Source organism: Aspergillus novofumigatus (genome assembly GCF_002847465.1).
Source record: "Aspergillus novofumigatus IBT 16806 chromosome Unknown P174scaffold_11, whole genome shotgun sequence".
NCBI lineage: Eukaryota > Fungi > Ascomycota > Eurotiomycetes > Eurotiales > Aspergillaceae > Aspergillus > Aspergillus novofumigatus.
This window is the reverse complement of record NW_020194284.1, coordinates 457,260-471,226: the sequence shown is the minus strand read 5'-3', so window position 1 is coordinate 471,226 and position 13,967 is coordinate 457,260. Positions and strand designations below refer to the sequence as shown.

At 49.5% G+C, this 13,967-nt stretch overlaps 7 protein-coding genes across 7 annotated transcripts; 4 read left to right on the top strand and 3 right to left on the bottom strand.

Annotated features, from left to right (window-relative positions):
• Window positions 1-23: 23 nt before the first annotated feature.
• P174DRAFT_397344 (putative MFS pantothenate transporter) lies at window positions 24-1,801 on the top strand. The gene is made up of 2 exons (XM_024823791.1): window positions 24-867; window positions 914-1,801. Exons 1-2 carry the CDS (start codon window positions 265-267, stop codon window positions 1,736-1,738), a joined length of 1,428 nt encoding a protein of 475 aa, XP_024677605.1. The 5' UTR covers window positions 24-264; the 3' UTR covers window positions 1,739-1,801.
• Window positions 1,802-1,925: 124 nt separating this feature from the next.
• Window positions 1,926-3,111, top strand: P174DRAFT_446081 (SDR family oxidoreductase). Its single transcript, XM_024828493.1, has 4 exons — window positions 1,926-2,277; window positions 2,331-2,438; window positions 2,489-2,645; window positions 2,723-3,111. The coding sequence occupies exons 1-4, from the start codon at window positions 1,973-1,975 to the stop codon at window positions 2,906-2,908; spliced, it is 756 nt and encodes a 251-aa protein (XP_024677604.1). The 5' UTR covers window positions 1,926-1,972; the 3' UTR covers window positions 2,909-3,111.
• A 785-nt stretch (window positions 3,112-3,896) lies between these two features.
• Window positions 3,897-5,539, top strand: P174DRAFT_516202 (uncharacterized protein; the record flags this gene model as incomplete). The annotated part of the gene is made up of 2 exons (XM_024832304.1): window positions 3,897-4,961; window positions 4,994-5,539. The coding sequence occupies 2 exons, from the start codon at window positions 3,897-3,899 to the stop codon at window positions 5,522-5,524; spliced, it is 1,596 nt and encodes a 531-aa protein (XP_024677603.1). The 3' UTR covers window positions 5,525-5,539.
• A 966-nt stretch (window positions 5,540-6,505) lies between these two features.
• On the bottom strand, window positions 6,506-7,138 carry P174DRAFT_435711 (uncharacterized protein; the record flags this gene model as incomplete). Its single annotated transcript, XM_024825948.1, has 4 exons — window positions 6,506-6,780; window positions 6,873-6,895; window positions 6,935-6,942; window positions 6,977-7,138. 4 exons carry the CDS (start codon window positions 7,136-7,138, stop codon window positions 6,506-6,508), a joined length of 468 nt encoding a protein of 155 aa, XP_024677602.1.
• Window positions 7,139-8,095: 957 nt separating this feature from the next.
• Window positions 8,096-9,482, top strand: dprA (putative cell surface protein). The gene is made up of 4 exons (XM_024823790.1): window positions 8,096-8,282; window positions 8,338-8,433; window positions 8,486-8,650; window positions 8,700-9,482. Exons 1-4 carry the CDS (start codon window positions 8,153-8,155, stop codon window positions 9,329-9,331), a joined length of 1,023 nt encoding a protein of 340 aa, XP_024677601.1. The 5' UTR covers window positions 8,096-8,152; the 3' UTR covers window positions 9,332-9,482.
• Window positions 9,483-10,070: 588 nt separating this feature from the next.
• Window positions 10,071-10,950, bottom strand: P174DRAFT_446078 (cell wall mannoprotein 1 family protein). The gene has a single exon (XM_024828492.1). It carries the CDS (start codon window positions 10,744-10,746, stop codon window positions 10,192-10,194), a length of 555 nt encoding a protein of 184 aa, XP_024677600.1. The 5' UTR covers window positions 10,747-10,950; the 3' UTR covers window positions 10,071-10,191.
• Window positions 10,951-13,580: 2,630 nt separating this feature from the next.
• Window positions 13,581-13,912, bottom strand: P174DRAFT_61424 (uncharacterized protein). Its single transcript, XM_024832405.1, has one exon. The coding sequence runs from the start codon at window positions 13,858-13,860 to the stop codon at window positions 13,648-13,650; it is 213 nt and encodes a 70-aa protein (XP_024677599.1). The 5' UTR covers window positions 13,861-13,912; the 3' UTR covers window positions 13,581-13,647.
• Between the last annotated feature and the right edge of the window lie 55 nt (window positions 13,913-13,967).

Sequence of the window (13,967 nt, the reverse complement as noted above, 5' to 3'; positions counted from 1 at the left end):
TACAAGTGATAATATTCCAACAACCTTATATTCAAACACAGTACCCAAGTGTTTCTGATGTTTGTTCTGCATTCCCCGCAGACACCTCAAACCTCAGGCATCCGTGTGGCAAAGTCACGCGACATGGCTTGGCATTAATCAGACTTTTGTCGAATCAAAACTGTTCTTTTGCTATCGGCATGAGGCCGATCAACATTAACTTTAGGTTGTTGTCGAGTCCGAGCATCAAGAGGGGTAGACTAAGGTATCTCATCTCAGCGGGTGATGACCATCCTCTCCTCCTCATCATGCATTCCATCCAGCATGATGCGGCTCGTTCCTGCGTTTCACGACGCAGAAAGCAAACTCCGGTTCAAGATTGATTTCTTCATCCTCACGTTCTGCTGTATCACCTATTTCTTCAACTATCTCGATCGCTCAAACCTCAGTAATGCATACGTATCAGGCATGAAGGAAGAGCTCGCCTTCCATGGTAACCAGCTCAATGTCATCAACACCATCTTCACCGTGGGCTACATCCTCGGCCAGGTCCCCAGCAACCTGGCCCTGACGTACTTTCGCCCACGCATCTTCTTCCCCGTCATGATCCTCCTGTGGGGCGGGCTGACTATGATCACGGCCGCGGTGCACAATCCACAGGGGATTATGGCTATCCGCTTTTTTCTCGGTCTAGCTGAGTCGAGTACATTTGTAGGGACGCACTATATCCTTGGATCCTGGTACACGGAGGAGGAGCTGGGCAAACGTAGCGGCATCTTTACGGCATCTGGCCTGGCAGGGACGATGTTTGGCGGGTTCATTCAGACGGGTATCCATTCGTCGCTGCACGGGGTCAGAGGACTTTCAGGATGGCGGTGGTTATTCATTGTAAGTTTTTGCCTCTTCCTAATTGATCCGCTGCTAATTGTGGTAGATTGATGGGCTGATCACCCTCCCCATTGCCATCTATGGACTTTTTCTCTTCCCTGACACACCATCCACCACTCGCGCTCCATATCTGACGGAGTCGGAACGTGCCTTGGCTATTTCCAGATTGCCTGTGACCAATGCCGAGCGTGCCCCCTTGAATCGGGCTTTCATCAAACGCTTGTTCACCACGTGGTACTGGTGGGCGTTTGTCATCCTCTGGGTGATCGCCGGCGAAACTGAGTCCTTCTCGTCTAACTCGCTTCTGGCACTGTACATGAAATCTCATCCTACGATCAAATACACTGTCGCACAGCTGAACAACTATCCAACTGGTGTTCCGGCCGTCGGGATCGTCTCGACCCTCTTCTGGGCTACATTGACAGATATCCTGCACGGCAAACGCTACTTGGTTGCCTATTTCATTGGCATTACCGGGGTCGTGACCTCCGTCATGATCCTGGCGAGGTTCGACTCAACTCCGACCGTGTTCGGGGCATATTACTGGGCCGGTGCCGTGTATGCCTGCCAAGCTACATTCTTTGCATGGTGCAATGATGCGATGCGATCGCTGGATGCGCGGCATCGGTCGGTGGTCCTTGCGAGTATGAATATGGGGAATAATGCGGTCAACGCGTGGTGGAGTATCATATTCTACTCGGCGAACCTGGCCCCACGGTTCACGCGGGGAATGTGGGCGATGATTGGGTGTTCGATTGCATTGGTGATATGGGCTTCCTGGATTGTGTTTATGATGGCTAGAGAGAAGTCTCGACCGGATGATAGAGAGATTAGGGATTGTTCTCCTGAACGGCCCAAGGCTGAAATATGATATCGAGATAGGTTTATATAATGAGAGTCGTGATGCTCGGCAATCAACTTACCTATGGCCCTGACCCAATACTTGCGGACGTTTAACTGCTATCTCCGTAAATTCCGTCCACCATGGAGTAGCGGAATGTTCAAATCTTAATAATCCTTCTAGCTGATCATTGCAAGTCATCCGCTTCAGTCAAACTCCAAGCATCCATCAATCATCAAAATCATTATCTCCTCTTAACAAATAATGTCAACATACCTCATAACCGGCGCCTCCCGCGGCCTGGGCCTCGCCCTGGTGCGCCATCTCGCCAACCTCCCCAGTTTCTCCGTAGGAACCATCTTCGCAACATCCCGCTCAGAACACCCAAGCCTACAAGAACTCAGCCAACAATCAGACCGGATCAACTGGGTTAAATGCGATGTTACCGACGCAGAAAGCGTGCATGATGCAGCCAGCGTAGTGCAAGGTAAACTACAGGGGAAAGGACTAGATGTGCTCATCAATAATGCGGGCGTGATGCCGCATACAAAGGGTGGAATCGCGAATATGCATGTCCTCTAGCTTTTCTGAGACTATCGAGCCAGTTCTGACTAAACGGCAGGGATGGCCTGACTGAAACGTTCCATACGAACGTCACCGGTACTCATAATGTCACCCGGGCATTTCTCCCTCTTCTCCGCGAGGGGCGGAGGAAACTTGTGGTCAATATGTGTGCTACGCTCTACTCTCTTGCCTCTAATCCCTGTCTAACATTGATAGATCGACAACTCTCGGCTCAATCACCCTGGCGCCAGTTTACAAAGGCTCGCCAACACCAGCGTACAAAATCACCAAAGCAGCATTGAACATGTTGACGGTGCAGTACGCACAGGATTACGCTAGCGAGGGATTCACCTTTCTCGCTGTGAGTCCTGGTGTAAGTATCTTTCACTCTCACTTTATTTACCGTCCTTTGTCTTTTGTAATAGGAGATGCTGATCCATCGGAATACAGTGGCTCCAAACAGACATGGGCGGGTCGAGAGCCGATCTCCCCCCTGCGACCGGGGCAAAGGCTGTCCTCGATATCGTGCAGAAGGCAACGCCGTCTCAGAATGGAAAAGCTTTGAATATTCATGTGCCGGGGTGGGAGGAGAATGAGGGATTGAATCAGTATGATGGTAAAGAGCTGCCGTGGTAACGGCAGAAGATGCGATGTGTGGTAGGTTTAGTTGATAGGACTCTTGTTATCAAGCCACGTTCCTGCATGAGACCTAGCCTACAGACTAGGCTTTTCATGCGGATGCGGGCAGGAGGAATGTTATTCTGGAGTATGAGATGGTTTTCCTAGGCCAGATATGGATTCACCAGCAACTATTGAGGTGGAGGCTTGTTTGATACGGCGAATTTCAAATGAACATTGAATATGTGAAAGATGTTCTCCTAAGACTCTGTTTTAAACACTCTTACAGCTGAGAAGTCCACCTGCTGTCAGGAACGCCAATCACCCCACCTGTCATATTCTCTTCCCCCGTGCCTCATAATCCGCATGTTGCTTTTTTGCTTCGCCCAGCATACCCTGTCAGGGCAAAAAATCCTCTTGAGTTTTTCTCCTTTACTCAACATTTCTAATCCCGAGGATCCCTTTGTAATGGTACTCATCATTTCTGCCTGGAATGGTACTATTTTCTACTCACAAGCACACAACCAACACCTAGCTCCTATTATGGTGGAATTCTTCATTATCACTATCCAGCTGTCACTCTGTCTACTGTCCTTCGTGTAGGCATTACTATGCAAACACCCCAGGTTCGTCAGTTCTTTCTGTCCTAGCAGGTTCGTCATGTATCACACCTTACCTGTCTTCAGCAGGATGCAAAAGTCCATACGCGGCCCACCGAGAAAGTGTCCATCGGAATTCGACAGGTAGTGGGTATCGATCAACGACAGATGTGATACATCAATTGCCCTTTGCCTGAATCATGGAGAAGCATTCAGATTAACGGCACTCTTCAGGGAAGTCCATTGACTGTAAGTAGTTTTGCTATAAGAGCAAATTGCTTTTCTGGACAAAGTAAAGTTTCAGTTCATTTTGTCTTCATCATCATCACACCTTTGTTTCATTCATTCGCTCTTTTCTACATTGTCACTCATTATCCCCATTCACTCGTTAATTAATTTCTCTCACCATGAACAAAAGAAAGGTCGAGCTTATGTCCGACGCTGTGGACACACACGAGATCTCTGTTCTCCACGAGCTTCATGGGGAAGGCGAAGCAATAGGCCCGGAGAGCCAACTTCCCGAGACCCAAGAACCACGCAGAAAGAAGAAGAAGAACAGGAAAAAGAAGAGATCATCTGAAGCCACCCAGACAGACGAGAATAGCCAACTTGGCCTTGCGCAGATCATGGACCTCCAGCCGAACCAGATCAACTCTCTCACCGATGAGGAGTTTTCGCCGGACCTGTTCCATCGTCTCACGACCATCACGCCCCTCAATGGTCCTCATGCAAACCCCAACCGGCGGATCCCTCCCACTCCAATTCCATTCAAACACAACGATTACCTGTGCAACCTGTCGATCTCGGAAGTAGATGTCATTGCGATGCAACTCTTCCAAGGAACGTACCGGCTCGAGATCAGCGAACTCCCACACCAGGAATGTCGGATGACGATAATCTGGGACTACGACCGTCTCTGGGGCTGCTTCGACATTGGCGTATGGAAGGGCCTGATGCTCATCGATCCCGGCCCGCGGGATAACACCATGGCCTCGTACTCCTTCGCGTGGCGGGGTGTCTGCGAGAACGAGCCCGAGGTCGCGTACGACAATGAGGGTGTCACAATCGGAGAAGTCATCCTGGGTGGGAAGGGTCCTGTGTCCGGCTGTTTCAGGGGCATGGCCGTCGCGGATTTCCCCGACGACAAGTGCGACTTCAAGGCCGTGCGGGAGGTCGGACCGCCCATGGTCCCGTGGCCTGTTGAGACGTTCGTTGCGGACTGGAATTATCTTCAGCATGATAGAACGAAGGAGCCTGAGTCGCAGCGGCTGGTTCTGCTGGCGCTGTCTCCTGAGCCGGAGTCACAGGTTGTGAATGATCAGGCCATGCAAATGGACTGTCATCAGGACCAGGACGAGGTCACTACGGAGGTGCATCCGTCCTCTCCTGTCCGTCAACCAGCCGAGACACCACACACTTCCCCGCCGCCAGACGAACCCACTCAGCAATCTCAACCGGCCCAAGCACCATCAGTCGACTCCACGCAACTTCCTACACCATGCAGCGCCCCTGGGCCCGCCACGACCAGGACAAGTTCCTCGATGTCGTCTGCGGCAGCTACGAGATCTCTAGTTCCACCATGAAACACAACTGGTCGCGCAAAGCCAGCAAACTCAGGATGCGCCTTCTCGTCGATCGCAGGGAAAGCTGCGTCTGGGGCATGTTCGCCATGGGCGTCTACCGCGGCATCATGCTCTTCCAGGAATCGCCTATCCGCTTTCAGAAGGACAAGCGGCTGAAGTTCTGTTGGCGGGGTCGGGAGACGGATGGTCGTGACTGCGCGGAGAAGCTGGGGTATCTTTTATTCACGGAGGATATGAACATTCAGGGTTGTTTTTATGATATGTATGGTGATGTGCCGTTTGCTGGAAGACGGAGGATACGTCCGGCTGTTGAATCGCGGTTTGATGAGGCGTTCTTCAGGCAACAGTGGTGGGAGCATGAACCGGTTCCGCCGACTCTGCTTCGACAGATTCAGGGTCACGGTCAGGCTGAGACTCAGGTTGTGTCTGTATCCCAACCTGAGACCCAGTAAGGAGAAGCTATCCTTATCCAGTTTGATTGGTTGTTTCGGTTATTCGGTAAAGACTTAGAATGATAGATAGAGAATCGGATAGCACCGTCTCGGTGTGACCATGCATTCAGTTGACGCATTCGTTTCTTGAAGCAGAGATGCTTATGAAACTGGAGCTACTGAGAAGTGAGTAAGGGAGTTGGGATGACAGCAGGAGCTGAAAAAAGATAATTGGAATAATTGAAACGCCTTTGAAAATTACGTCCATAAGCTTGTCTCCAACGGAGAGGAATAGACGGCTGGGGGCAGAACTATGTACACTTAGATGCCCATGTATTGAGTCATGGAATAATCCACCTTGGCCCAAATCTCATATTCATCTGAGGGCAGAATGGTAGATGCTGATTTTCTCCATGGTGAATCCGCTGTCATCCAAACTAGACCAAATATTCCCTTGATGCATTACTGTATCCCTCTGCACCCCGGTCAATAATCCCAGCTACCTTACCATCCATGATGATGATATTAGTGGGGTGTAGATCACTAGAGTCAAGATTTTCCTCTCATCTTGACCGTTCTCCCCTGCTGCAAGCAAGGGAATAATGAGAACGTATGTCCTTGGAATGGCGACTTCCATTGTAGAAATATACTTACTCTCGGCTTTTACTAATAGGGAAGGAACTGCTGGCGTGTCTTAAATGTAGACACAACCTCGAGGACTGATGCATTTATGGCGGTCTTCTTATCACACAGTGCGTTGAATTAACCGGATCATAAAAACACCTCAATCTGATGATTTCCTATCAGACCAGTGTCTTCGCTTTTCCATGCAGCCCTTAGTTTCAGCGAGCACACGGTGTTAACCAACAAGGCCACAAACGAGGAAGACAAGTACATGGTCCTCATTTGTTCTTATTCCGTGAATGCTGCAGGACTGAACCTCTGACAACTGTGCAGAAATGTGCATCTATTTTCTGAGGGCACCTCGAAATCTGTGGTCGATCAAGCGGTTGGCAGAGTCTGTAGACTTGGGCCAACAAAAGTAACCGCCCTCCGGCCCATGCTCGTCGCCATCTCGGGGCCCGCAGAAGCATCCTCGTATAGACCGGACCCAACTAGAGGGAACGTCGCAAGGCACGGCGGCTGCAACAGCGGCAGCCCGAGAAGAGCATTACGAGCAGCACTGCTAAGCCACATCATGCCCGCATACAAACTAACTATCCCCTGACGGGGCTTCGGCTTGTCGAAGTCGAACTCCAAGTCTTTGACTGCGAGAGCTGGCCACATGGGCCGCATATGACAGTCCGACGGCCGAAAAACAAGAACTGTGGCCAAAGCTTGACACGGCAATCCCGCTTCTGAATCGCACCTTCGACCTCTGCGGATATTTGGCTATACTCTGCTAGTATATACTAGTCATGTATAACTTACTTATGTATCTATTTGCAGTAACCAATGATGAAGATGGCTGACATCAGATAAAACGACGACGAGCTTGTCTGATGTTATGGCGGGCCTCTTAAAGTAGCTAGCTTTATCAACTTCGATCGGCTCCACACGTTCTATTCCGGGGACGCGCGTAATGACGTCTACCATCTGAAAAACATGACGATAGTGGCCTGATGGCATAGCCATATTTCTATAAGGACTAGGTGATGTTTACTATTGACATAAATCACTATTGTATAAGCTAGACAGTGTTGCTATTGCGTAGCAGGCAAGTACAGGCATGAAATGGCGACATCCTATGCATCTTCCTCATCACAGCACTTGCTACTAAATACAGTAGTACATGATCCAGGATCTAGATTATGGTTATTGTTGCCTGCCAAGAGAAATGACATCTTGAGTGCTCCACTTCTATTCTATACTTGGACGTGCCTAGCGCAAAACCGATCACTGCCTCTTTGGTAAAATCACCGACATCATATTCAAGTCATAGCTGTTTTACAAGGCTACAACCCTATCATTGTATGCACGGAGTAGCAAACGGCTACAGACTGGTAGAAGACATTATCAGATTGGGATGAGTCTGTAGCTTAGCTGCAATTAACTTTGTTGATCCCAACTGGAATAGTCACAAGGTGCCACACCCACCAGATGCTCGGAGATCATGACGATGATATTCATCGAATCACAAAGCCGTCGGGGCCACGATTTGCTTTTCCGCTGAGATTAGACACTTGAATGAAGGTTGAGGAGGCTGATCGACTGTAAAATGGGCTAATTGTATCATAATCGGCGCTGGATTGCGCAACGCCATTGATCTGCGACCTGGTGGATATACAGTTTCGAGAACAACGAGATCCATGCTCCCACTTACATCAATAAGGCTGGCGACCAAAATTGATGAAATTCAGGTCAGTCATGACATGTGGCTGAAACTGATCCACTGACGATGAGGTGCAGCTGGTTGTGGTTGAATTGACTCTCCGCACGATGACCGCGAGATGACGGCATCGCTCCTTGCCACACTCCAGGGATACCACAACTCTCCCCAGCTTGACGTAATCTCCAAATATGAATGAGAGTGAACATGCTCTATAAAAGGATTGATCATTCGTCTTAAGTTCGTTTGCACCAATCTACAATCCATAACAAAACTACACCTATCAATTCGAATACAAAACATTGCAAGTCTCCTACAAGATGTCCCATATGATGCACAAGGTGAAGGAGGCCTTGACTGGCCACCATGGTGACTCCAGCACAACGAACCATGGGCCCCATGACTCCAAGGCTGCCAACAAGGTCGACCCTCGCGTCGATAGCGACCGTGGTATGTTCAACAGTGTTCAATAATGCAAAAGATTCCCACTAACCCTTCTTGTTAGACAACCGCGCTCAACATGAGGCCATGGGGGGCACTGCTGGTCCTCATACATCTGACACTGCCAACAAGCTCGATCCTCGTGTAGACAGCGACAGAGGTATGCTTTCCTTCTGACTTCTTCACTCTTGCCAGGAATCTAACTTTTGCAGACAACCGTGGAAACACTGCTGGCACCTATGGTAGCAGCAACACCTACGAAACCACTAGCAATACCTACGGATCTAGCAACACTTATGAAAACACAAGCAGCAATGCTGGTCCTCATGGATCCAACGTTGCCAACAAACTTGACCCCCGCGTCGACAGCGACAAAGGTATGCACACTCTTCCTGACTTTTAACGATTTTATCTAACACGTTATAGACAACCGTGCTCGCCACGAAGCTATGGGAGGCACTGCCGGCCCTCACAGCTCCAACATTGCCAACAAGCTAGACCCTCGTGTGGACAGTGACAAGGACAACCGTGGTGCTACCTCCGGCGGCTACGGCACAGGTACTACTGCTGGCAACACTTACGGCAGCGCCAGCTCCAACGTCGGCCCCCACGACTCCAACATTGCCAACAAGCTCGACCCCCGGGTTGACTCCGACGCGGACAACCGTGCCCGTCACTCTGCCATGGGCGGCACCGCCGGGCCCCACGGATCCGACATTGCGAACAAGCTCGATCCCCGCGTCGACAGCGACAAAGATAACCGTGGTCTGGGTACTGGCACCGGCACTGGAACGACGGGCTACGGCACCACTTCCTCCAATGTTGGACCTCACGACTCCAACATTGGCAACAAACTCGACCCTCGTGTGGATAGTGACCAGGACAACCGCGCTCGCCACCAGGCTATGGCTGGAAGCAGCTACACTGGCGCTGGCGCTGGTACTGGTGCTGGAACCACGGCTGGTCCTCATGGCTCCAACGTCGCGAACAAGCTCGACCCTCGTGTCGATTCCGACTTGGACAACAGTGCCACCGCAGGAACCCAGCGTGGCTTCTAAGCGATGGGTAATGGATGAGAATGATATTTGATAATGCTTAATCCTTTGCGATGGAATGACTTTGATACCATGAAATTGCACGATTGATGACTCTTATGATTTCGGCCTTGTATTATCAAACTTTGATAGTCTGCTACAATGATACTTTTCGTCTATCTATTATAGGATTTTTTTCTCATAGAAAGAGGTTATTTAGCTGTATATTGTCTTACTGGCTGGCTCGATCGTGAAATTGGATTGGGAACTGCCGATGAGACGGGAGGAAAGCACGAACATTAGCAGCAACATGATACCTGTGTACGTTGGAACTGTCGGGAAGCTCCCGTCGAACTAGTTTCTGTACCTCATGAGGAGTGCGCAGTCACTTGTCCGTCGTCCCTTGATCAAGCTTCTGTCTAATTGCGCCATCTGCCAGTCTACCATCTGCAAATGATAGCGTCCATTCTTGTCCGTACTGTCGGCTGCAGTTATATCATGGCTATTGCGTTGGACTTGAAGTGTCCACGTTCGAAAGGGTACAAGGCCCGAAGATATACAGCGAACCTATTCAAATTGACCGGAGCGACAGCATCTTGTGTACAGCGCGAAGATCGAAGCATGCCAAATGATACGAGCGACAAATGGTGCCATCTTAAGTACACCGTACAAGGTTGATTATCAATGACTGATTTTGAAAGACCTGTGTTTAGGAGCAACTCCGAGCGTTTGGAAGTCGCAATGGATACGCTGGAACTCAAGAGGCGAATCATATGCCTTCATATTATGTTACCCATTGCAGTGCTAACCCTAGGTAGTGAGTAGCAACAACACACAGATATGTCCATGGCAATCGACCATCGCAACACAGCCCTCAAATCTCTTCAACTATACGCCGCAATAGCCTTGTCAAACGCATCCGCAATCTGCTTATTGATCATCGGCGCCAGCTGCGCATACAACGGTGCTAACTTCACCGCTACCGCATTCCCAAGCTGCCCTGACAAATCCTTCTGCTGCTGCAAATTGCCCTTAACCAGGAATGCCAACGATCCAATCCCCAACAACCCTGTATCGAACTTTGGCTTCTTCGCGACGATATTGTTCAGCGTGGAGAAGATCTGCGGCTGGAGGTTGATGAATGCAGTTGCGACAGTGAGTGATTCCGCGTTTGTGAAGTTGGCAGACGCCTGCGTGGTGGAGATCGCGTCCCGGAGGTCGCAGGAGAGCTTGACAGATTCAACTTCGATCTTGAGGGCTGTGAGGGTGCCTTGGATGCCGCCGTCGTAGGAGGTGACGGTGTTGTTGAGGACGACCATTTGGCTGGCGATGCTGTTAACGGCATCTACGACGGCTGTGGCGTCGCGTTTGGTGATTGTTGCAGTTGGAATGGCGCTGGCGAGGGCCGTGGCCGCGAGGAGGGAGAAGAGGAAACGCATTTTCACTTCTGATTGATGATGATGAGTTGATGGGGCTACTGCGTGTATGTTGAAGAAGTTGACCAGGGGGAATTTATACCCCGTCCTTATTGTTGACTCCTGGTCTTCATGATCCTGCAAGAATCAAGATGTCTGTGCCCTGCGCAGGTTCCATGAATTCTTCCCCCAATACCGTAACAGGGAGAACAGGACTATATTGTACCCCGCAAAAAGAAAGCGAGATGCGATATTGCAGACAGGGGTCCGGACGAATTATGCTGCCTCGTGGCTGACGACTCGATGTAACCCCACATGTGAACCGGGGATCCTCCCGAGGCTTACTGTGAAAGTGAAACATTTTGCCTAGAACAGCAAGCTTTGCGATTATGTCGACCGTTGAATTCCTGTTAAGACGTTGTTCGTGGCTTCGTAGGTAATTCATCGCCTCGGATGGGTCTATGACTCTATTTTGAAAATGGAAGCCTTGTGACCTATGTAGTCGTATGTCGAAAACAAACATCCAGTTAAACCATGAATATTGACCCGCATCAAGAAAATCCGTGCAGACTTGGGCTAGATGCTCCATCACAATTTCAAACCCCACTGATAGTCAGGCCCGAAGGTTGTTTAACTGAGCCTATCTGAGCCGCGATATCCATTGTCTGCACGACTATCAAAGTCTCGACCCAACAGAGGAGCGATTTTCGCGCAGTAACAAAAAAAATGAGAATATTTCGAGCATCATCTTTTTAGCCCTTCCGGCCTAGGCCTGGGAGACTTGAATTATTTCACTGAGCAGCATGACGCCTTAGTGAGCCTGTCTATCTCTCCTTTGTAACGTCGACGTCAATCCTCCATTTGCATTGAAACTGTTAATAATACATCTGCGGTGAATGCTGCATAGACGACTTTCCAGACGGTAATTATATGGCAATGGTATCTATAGTACTTCGACTAGTTCCACAACAAGTGCCCTATGCGGAATACCCATGTCCCCATTTGCCGTCCTTGTTTGCCGAGTCATAAATCTCAATAATCAGTAAATGTAAGCGCGAACTTGTTTTGTGGCACGGGAGACCCTGCTCTGTTATAGTGTTGATAAATCCCTCGGTTCTAACGAATAGTCCCTGATGATATAAGGAAATCAGCAATCCGGTCAGCAACCCCGCATGATACGCTTGGCGACTTACAAGTGCATTCCATTAGCTTGGGCGACTGCCTCACGACGACTGTTGATAGGCAGGATAGTGGACTCCAGCACTACTATCAGACGTAACCTTGTCTCTGCAGAACTGGAGTCCAGAATTTCTGAGACAACAGGCAACCACTGATAGGTAGGAGTCTCAGTCACCAGCCCTGCAGCACGCTTTCTAGCACTAGCAGCAGAGCAGGGGACACTAGCAGACACATAAAGTAAGGCGTGCTCCAGTTTGGGACAAACTATGTTGGTTTATTAGGATTTGATCCTAGGTGGTTATGTTGACTTGAACGGGTCTATCAACGAAGTAGAAACCTTGTGACTTAATTTTTTTCTAAACAAACATTTTCTTGAGCTATGAATAGGGACCCGCAAATCAATTGAATTAAATGTCTCTGCTGAATATTAACCATCCCTCTCGATGAAGTTGAGACATGCGAACATCATCGGAAGACCTAAACTCTACTGATGGTGAGATCAGGAGTGGTGAATTGAAATTGTAGTCGAAAGCCCTCTGACGGTGACATCGACTCACAAGTCCGGCTGAAGGGTGCAGTTGTGGCACCAACACGACACTTCGCAGCGTCGTGAACGCAGCGTCGGCAGAAAACACGATGGGGAGAGAAAGGGAAGAAGAAAGGAGAGAGAAGAGAAGAAGAGGAAAAAATTCTTTTACAACTGCCAGTGTTCCTCATTGGTCATTCACCATAACCACACACAATCTTCCCAAAAGGGAATGGTGGGTTCATGCCTCCCATAACAGGACGCGTCCACGTACATAGAGCGAGCTGATTCTCCCTCATGAGATGATTGTGGATGGCGTCTCGAACCATTCCTAGTCCCCGCGCGGCGTATAACAACATCAATGGAATTACAGAGACTTGAAGTGAGCGCTGTCCTGTTGAGGATTTCTACTGAGAGAAGCTAGCGCATCGTGCGTACATGGCTTATCTGACCGTAAGGACATGCTACCCTGAGCTGCAGTGGATACTAAACGGAGCTTTCCCCGAGTGGTGCTGTCGACATCGACAATTACGATTATAAGCCAGGTTTAGGCTTTGAACTGGTTTTCGTCATTGGGTGCTCTGGACTTGAAGGAGTCAGAGGACGAGCGTGCTCTACGAGGAGCCGGAAATGTTAGAACAGTACTCAGATTCATGGAGAACCTACCACCTTCGAAGGTCATACCCCGGCAATCAAAGTCCTTCATCCCAGTTAACGTGATTAGGGGAAGGTGCGAAGCCTGGCCGGAGAAGAACAAGAAGGAAAAGGCCCTCTCCTACGCGTGCATCACTCCAATATTCGTTAGACCTGAACTGTCGAAGACAGGCATCAACAGTTCAATCGTGCATTTATACTGGCTTTACTACGCGCTCAAGCCCTGCGTCTCTCCCTTCCGCCAACAGTGGAAATATGAGCCTGTAAGCATCATAATCTGCTCCCCATCTTTTTCGTTATTTGTGTTTGGGTCCTCCTTCCCGTCGGGTTTCGGTAGGGGTGTCGATCTTAGCAGAGTTGTGCTAACGTTTAAAGCTCAGTTATCGCCAAACGAGGCATCATTGGTCTCGGACAAGCATTACTCGCATTGAAATTCTCACGTTTCTTGGCTTTAACTTCATCGACTATGATCAGCTCAAGCAATCCAGGTACTCCTTTCACGGAGGCTCGCCCGGTTGAGCTGATGGCACTCATTGTCGAAGGGCGAGCTGTATGCATGGATTGATTTATACATGACAGAGATATAAAAGGGAAATGCATGGAGTGGAATGGTCCGGGGTACAGAGTCTAACTTGACTCCAAAGTACCAACTTGTTACACTTTTCCACGCTTTCTAAATGGCCGGGTTTGACCAACTTTCCGGCTCTGGGAGTCCTTGCCGACTTCACCTGAGCCAGTTCCAAGGCCTCACCAAGCCATTTAACTAGTAGTTGCGACATAAAGGGCAGGAATACAATCAGCCCGAGCTGATGACTCGTGCGTACACGGGACTCATTGAAGACAAATAAATGCAATGCTTTATCCCCAGGTACACAGGGTTTAACAA